Source organism: Phoenix dactylifera, unplaced genomic scaffold (assembly GCF_009389715.1).
Source record: "Phoenix dactylifera cultivar Barhee BC4 unplaced genomic scaffold, palm_55x_up_171113_PBpolish2nd_filt_p 000490F, whole genome shotgun sequence".
Taxonomy (NCBI): domain Eukaryota; kingdom Viridiplantae; phylum Streptophyta; class Magnoliopsida; order Arecales; family Arecaceae; genus Phoenix; species Phoenix dactylifera.
In genome coordinates, this window is record NW_024067910.1 from 33,157 (window position 1) to 40,524 (window position 7,368).

The 7,368-nt window shown below is 37.5% G+C and overlaps 1 protein-coding gene across 1 annotated transcript; it reads left to right on the forward strand.

Moving 5' to 3' along the window:
* The first annotated feature begins 1,246 nt into the window (after positions 1 to 1,246).
* Positions 1,247 to 6,862, forward strand: LOC120106204. The gene is made up of 6 exons (XM_039119118.1): positions 1,247 to 1,352; positions 1,606 to 1,647; positions 4,074 to 4,144; positions 5,344 to 5,393; positions 6,043 to 6,188; positions 6,267 to 6,862. The coding sequence occupies exons 2-6, from the start codon at positions 1,628 to 1,630 to the stop codon at positions 6,466 to 6,468; spliced, it is 489 nt and encodes a 162-aa protein (XP_038975046.1). The 5' UTR covers positions 1,247 to 1,352; positions 1,606 to 1,627; the 3' UTR covers positions 6,469 to 6,862.
* The last annotated feature ends 506 nt before the right edge of the window (positions 6,863 to 7,368 follow it).

The window sequence follows — 7,368 nt, forward strand, 5'->3', positions numbered from 1 at the left end:
GGGCTGCTACGCGGGGGTGGGCTTGTCCCTTCCTCCTCCTTTCTTAAAAAAAAAAAAAAACAAAACAAAACAAAACAAACAAACAAACAAACCCCTGAAGAGGACTTTTAAGCTGCAACCTCGTTTATGGCTGGCCCAAAACTCTTAAGCTTCTATGCAGCACTGGCCCAATTTCTTTTTTTTTTTTTTTGTGCTTGCGGCCCAATTTAAGCTTCAATCGTGAAAAATGTTATCCTTTGGTGGTATTTCATTTATTTTTTTTTACTGAAAGGAATGATTCATATATTTCTAGTACAGATATATCTAATAAAGTCAGAAAATAATTAGTTTCGGAGCGCTCTAGGCAGCTTTCCTTCTCCAACCCACAGGGTGCCTCGGAGTGACTAGCTATATACGAGGCCATCCAGTCTACGGCTCCGTTTGCCTCTCTGAAAATATAATTGGCCTAAAAAGCCACTGCATCACTCATCATAGCCCAAATATCCAGAAGTGGGGGTGGCCCCCTTCTTTTTTTCGGAAAAAAAAGGAAAGAGGGGGGTGAGGAGGATCTCACCCACGTAGCAACTCCCACTTGGTCTCTTTTTCGCTGGAGAATGTTCGATATGGGTAGACAAGTTTTACTTATACCTTCCTCATCCGCGGAGGAGCCCCACTAACATGACAGCCCCTTCCACGTATGTGTACATCACACCAATACCACCTAAGTACCAGCAGACCAGATGCCCCTCCTTCGGTAGTCTCAAAACACCAGGGCAAGTCTGTGTTCATATTGACTACGGACAATTGGCTAAACTTGGTTGCTAGTTTGAACAGATATCTATAATGGTATGAAAACCATTATTTTCAAATAATAGCATTATAACCATTGTAATGGTTTAAGCCACCCTCCATTATGTTATTAAACTAAATAATATGGAGAATACAACGGTCATTATTTTCCATTGTTTCTAGTTATAAGGGACCATTATAACATAAATAATGGTCATTATTTCCACTTATAACTTTTTTTAACAAAACTATATTTTTTACAAGATTTCTTCCCTCAAAATTTTCTAATTGTATGGTCTAAAAAATATATTATTTTATCATTTTGCTCTGGGTGAATTTAGACCCGAACAAAAAAATAAGCCCGGCCCGTTAAGTCGGGCTGGGCAAATCTCATGTCCAACCAAGCTTCAGACTGGGCCCGAACCTAGGCCAGGCCCAGAACCGGCCCGAAAATTAAGAATATATAAATATGAAAAATATTTTCTCCACAATTCCTTTCTCTGTTGGCTTTTGCCCTACAAGAAGCAAGTCCGCCTTCTCTCCATCGCCGGACCGCCGCCGAACCACCTATACCACCGCCTCAGGTACCCTCTCTCCCTCTCTCTCGCTCTCTCCCTTCCTCCTTTCCCCCTTCTCTCTCTTTCTCTTTCTCGTACCGGATCACCATTGTTCCCTTGCGGTCGAGGCTGGGGGCAAATAATCCCATGGCCATATAACAAATTTGTCAACCATGTGACTGTGGGACTAATCTCGGATTAACCAATGCAAAGTTCTTCCTTTCCGTTTGTCAAAATCTGTAGGCATCTCTCATAATGAAAACCCTTTTTTTTTTTTCAGCGCTCGCAAGGTGTTGGTTCCAATGGGATTGACTGGTTTAAGGTGAGTTCTTGTTGCTTCAGTCTATGCTCCGGTGTTGCTGAGTTGATGAAGCACTGTATGTATTGTAGTCTACAAATTCCTTGATCTTAGTTCGTGTTTATGCTCTCCTAGCTATCGTGTATTTAGCATTCTCATCGAATGTCTATTGAAATTTCATTTAGAAGAATGGTTAGTGCTAAATTAATGAGGGTACTTAGCTGTTATGATGTCATTGTATATACGTACTATGGAAACTATTCATGTTGTTCTAAAACGTGGTCACCTGGATGACCTGCTTAGGCTCGTACCTTACTGTTTTGCATTATGTTTTAGGCATGGAGGATGAGATCGATTTATGAATTAGCATTGGATGCTGCCCGTTCGTTACTTACCTTTGACTTACTCCACCTTCTTTGATATGCTTCATACATTGAATTATTAACTATTGCTTTAGGTTTCTTCTTATATTTATTAGTTTGTTTTGATACCAGATGCTCAGGTAACATAGGCTTGGGCTTTTCCTCTGGTCATGTTTTCTCTTAGTTACAATACTATCTTAGTAAACTTGTTGCCATGCAAGTTTATTAACCATAATAGATGGAACAATCAGATCTGAGTGTTTGTGCTGCATGACTTGAAGTGATGCTTACCCGAAAAAAGGACCCAAGAAATATTTTATCAATAATAGTCCAGTGAAAACTGATGAGAAGGTAACTAAAAGGTGCTGGGATGAAGAAGGGTACAATGTTGTACAACGCAGGATAAATTGCAGCTGCAGGAGATCTCTGAAATCACTATAATAAAATATTTGCTGTTTAAAGGTTAAAAGTAAGTAGAGTATCACCTATTCATTTCTAAGCTAAGACGTTATATCCAAGGTCTGCCGAACTGGGCCGAACCATTCGGTTCCGACAGTACCGAACTGACTCGGTGCGAAACCTGGTCGGTTTGTCATTCATATGCGGTTCCGGCCTCTATCGTTCGGAACCGATATTGGACCGGCCAGAACCGTTCCTTTACCGCCAGGTTCGGTGCTGATTTGGTGCGAACCGGCACCAACCAACCCGGTTTCGAACTAGGTTAAGTATAGACCATCTGCCACTGCCCTACTGGTTTGGTTCAGTATTGAACCAGTACCAAACTGTATCGAACGTCGACTGGTATATATCCCGGTACCGGTTCAGTGGTCCTTGGTTGTATCAGATCCTTAAGCCAACTTTTTGGAGAACACTATCCAGAGTTGATAGAGATCACCTAAAGTGACTACAGATCCAAAGGTGAAAAACGTTTTGTACCTGTCGCGGTAACAACTAGCTGGATGATTAAATGTACTAATAAGCTGAAATGTATTAACATGTTTTTCTAAAAGAGAAATAATAGGTTCAAGTTAGAAATAAACTGAAACAGTATCATTTATTAACATGAAGCAGTATCATTTATTACTTCAAAATTTGATCGTTAAATTACTTGGACATTTTGTGTGCATCTACGGAGGTTCCTAAAAGAATCATAGAGGCAAAACTATGAAACTAAAACAGTTTTAGCAATCCTATGTGTTAATTGAACAGATTTACATAAGAATGGCTTAAAATGTTGACAAGACTTCACGTCATAGTTTAGTTTTCTATAAATATTGTAAACTGGTTTAAGCATCTATAGTGCCGTAACTAGGAATTATGAAAAATGATTGTTGTGAGGCTTGGAGCTAGCTTTCCAACAAATGGATGCAAATCAATATGCATCATCTATGCCCTCAGGAATGGAACTGGTCCATAACATGAAAAGAATTGGAAACTCATTTGCACCAGTTGCTTCCCTGGAATGAAGTCCGCCTTCAAGCTTATCTTGTAATCAATAAACCATAAAAGAATAGTGCAATTTGCATTTGGTTAAACTGGATAATTTTGATGTGCCCTACACTTGCACTAGATAAATAGCAGATAAGTTATGGTGCATGACCTTCTCATTCACATAATGTTTTTGATGATCTTGCATCCCTGACAACCTAAAATAGAATTCACTCCTTGCTTTGTCATAGTTTCATGTGATTATCATAAATGTTATTATTCTTTTGATTTCTTTTAAGTTCTTTATGAACTCCTTGGAGACTGAGATTCTCATTACACATAGTTTCATAGTCACATAATACACATATAACTCCAGAAATCCTTGATTTTAGTCCCATCTCCAGAGAAGTAATCCTTCTCCATTTAAATTAGTACCCTACAATTTGTGTCCCTAAAACAATCCCTTACATATTGATCCGTTCAAACAACAGCATTTATGTATTTTCCTTATTACATAATGATGCCTTGTTTATTTATTAACATCTTATGACTTACCAAGGTTCACTTATTGAAAAAAATTAGTTGCAAAGTTAATCCTGCATATTTGCAGATATCCTTTGTTTAATGTCTATTTTGTTTATTGTGGATTTGCTTTTTCAGGCCTGATTCTGAAGGGAAAGAATCCAAAAGCTTCAAGCGCAAAGTTGAAAAGAAACTTAAGTTTTATGCAAGTAAGTTTGCTTTTTCATGTGCCCTTCTTATGGAACAGATTGCTAAGCTATATTGTAATTTTTGTTCGCTGAAAGAAAAAGCATGGTAAATTGGTTGGACCAAGGAAAGGACATATGAAGTAGGTAAATTTGGAAACTATGTGATATTCAAATTCTTGGGCATCTCAATGTTCCATGGCCTAACTTCAAAACATAGGAATTTCTTTTTCTTATGCCTTAATAATTTCTTTGACACCTTGTCTTCTATGTTGGTACCGAGCTTTTTGTTAAAGCTTTTCATCTTAAGTCCCTTTGCAAAGTTGGACCTGCTTTATGGTTTAAATCACCTATGTTTGGACATTTAACAAGGTGAAATTATCACAACAATTACTTTGAGGCGATTCCATATGGTTGGACCATGCTTTCAAAAATTTGAAAATTAAATGGATCACATTTTGTGCCTAATACTTTTTAACCATTATTTATGATATTCTGAGATGAGTTATATAGACATCCTTGGGGTTGGTGATCATTGGACCATGCATAGTATAGATTAGTCCATTCTCATGCATCATTGACTGAGTTTGGCTATTTGGGGCATCAAATATAAACCATTCAACATGTTTTCCAGTTGACATCATGTGGATAACTAATATGGGAGTAGAGTAATTTGTTTAATATTGGTAATAACACTAAATCTTTATACTTTCATGTACATTTCATAATTGCATATATTGTACTTCTCTCCTTTCATGTACATTTATGTTTATACTCGAAACACTGGTTTAAGCTCTATTTCATGCCATCACGAAATTTCCTGGTTTGTGGTTGGTATGGTATGGTACCGACCAAACCACGCGGTTCAATTTGGTACAGCAACCCTAGTATTATGAACTATAAATTCATGAATAATATTATTTTCCTACTTTATTGGACAACAAAAAGTGGAATTGTATATAAACTATATTGGTGGAGTTTTCTCAATGCTTAGTTTTTTTGTCTTTGTAATCCTTGCTCTTTGGTTTTGGTTAGTATTTTTTGTTTTATTTTCTTTCTTCGTCTTTTGCATCATTTTGATGGTTGCTTTTCTGTAAAAATATTATAGAATTATGAGGGTTGTTTTACTTTGATCTATTGCGGATATGCAATGCAATATCCATGATTTTTTTCCTTTATTTTTTTTCCTCATATCTGACTACTCCTCTTATCTGAACTTTCAGAAGTTAGAAATGCTGTAGTTGCTTTAGGTGCTAAAAAGGCAATCAGCAAGGTAATATTACTTTTCCTTCTTGATTCTTGTTACTTTATATATTTAATTTATTCTGAGTTTTTTGCGTCTCTAATAATGTTCGAGGTATCTAACTTTTTGAGTTTAATCATTGTGGTGTTTGGAGTCATAAAATTTCAAAATTCGTTCAGCTGTGGTCACCATGCTTGCATCAGAGCTAATTTTGGTTACAATTTCATGCGGTCTTATTTCTGTTTCCGTTTTCCCATTTATTTTCAGCTGTGCTGACTTTTTATTATACCTTTTTTTGACTTTTTCTCGGTTACATAGACAACATATCATCCATAATTAGTTTTTATTTGATACCTTGATTTCTTTTCTTACTCTCACAGTGGGATTCAATTTTATATCATGTATATTCTAGGACCTTGTTATTCTGTTTACATCATCTTGATTTCCTGAAATGGCCACTCAAGTCAATTAAGCTGTACTTTGTGAGCTCTATATGTATTGAGGTGTTCGTGCTCTACTTAAGCACTAACTAAAATATCTGAAATCAAACTGTTTGCTTGTAAATGATGTGAGACAATGGGATGCAACTCATAACAATTCTATTATTCATGCATTGACATTTTTGTCTTTTTGAAACTTTTGTGAGTCAACTGGCAAATGAGGATGCTCATTTTTTCAGAAAAAGAGATTACGTAGCCGGCAGAAGAAGTTGAAGGCATATGATCTGTCAGCCCTTTCCGAGTATCTTCCAGATTTGAATGCCCCCAAGCAGCCTTCCAGAGAAACCAACTTAAAGATTAACTGCAAGACTAGGCAGAAGCTAGTGTAAGTATTCCTGAACTTGTGTTTCAAATTTCTTTCTCTCTTTTGCCTTTGGTAGATGATGCAGCTTTATGTTATCAGGCAAAGGGAAGGCGCACAGTTGAAAGCAGTCCTGAATGATCCTACATTTCAGATTGATCCACTCTCTGCGATTCATCAACATTTACAGAGAACTCAGCCTCCTTCAGCCAGTGACCAAGACAAAGGTTCAGGGAAAACCAAGAAGGCCAAGAAAAAGGGAGCAAAAAAGTCACCGTCAGGCCCTCGGTCTATGGATTTTTGACTGTGCAGTTAGCTCTCGGCACCTACCGACATCCATCGCCATCTTCAAGCTCACCTTCATAACCAGTGTTACCCATCTTGCGCGGTTTTGCGACTTCTGAAATTGCTTTGTTTTTGTGGAAGCTGTACATGACTGAATGACGAGACCGGAAATTTTGATGGTTATGAAAGTTGTAGAATAGGTTTGAAGTACCGAGCGTTTTGTTTAAATTTGTCTAGCATATATGAGCTGGTACTGTATGAAAAATTTACATGTTTTGAGTCATCTTTCCTTTGGTGGAATAGAAGCAAGTGATGCACGATCTGATCCTTAAACGCTGTTGTCCTATGCAGTCCTACCTAATGGTTTAATTTTCTATTCTGTACCTACGTTCCAGCTTGATATTGGGGTAACATTTTCAGCTGCGTCTTTTCTTTTATTATCAGCATTTGGAGTAATTGTTCTGGGCCTGCTCTCTTTTCGGAGTGATTGGAAGAAAGCCATTATTTTATGCTCAACAATGCATGTTGTTGCCCTTGGTATTCTGGAGTCCTGAATTTACCCACGAGTCCCATTTAACACATATTTCTTTGCAAATTTACCTTGCTTGATTCAATCCTCTATGCGAGGGGAAGTGAATGTCACGATGCAAGAACGTAGAAGCATGGTATAGTTAAATGAAGAGACTTGAATTAGATGGCTTACAGCTTTCTTCTTCTCACCTTTTATTATGGACTAAATGCCCCATTTTATATCTGAATCTGAACCAAAACAGGAACCGAAATATTACCCAAGAATTCGCACCTGATCGATAGACTTTCCTAACGATTATATTAAAATGACCTCTCCCCAGCCGTTGAGGCCCGTACGCTAAAGAAAGAACCAGATATGTTTCTAAGTTTTAATCCCAGCTCGGTTAAT

What these genes read in the sequence shown, in the direction of transcription:
- LOC120106204 (XM_039119118.1), top strand. Translation starts at nt 1,628, where the DNA reads ATGGGATTGACTGGTTTAAG. An exon ending in ATGGGATTGACTGGTTTAAG is followed by an intron (nt 1,648 to 4,073) that starts GTGAGTTCTTGT and finishes TTGCTTTTTCAG; the next exon opens with GCCTGATTCTGAAGGGAAAG. An exon ending in GAAACTTAAGTTTTATGCAA is followed by an intron (nt 4,145 to 5,343) that starts GTAAGTTTGCTT and finishes CTGAACTTTCAG; the next exon opens with AAGTTAGAAATGCTGTAGTT.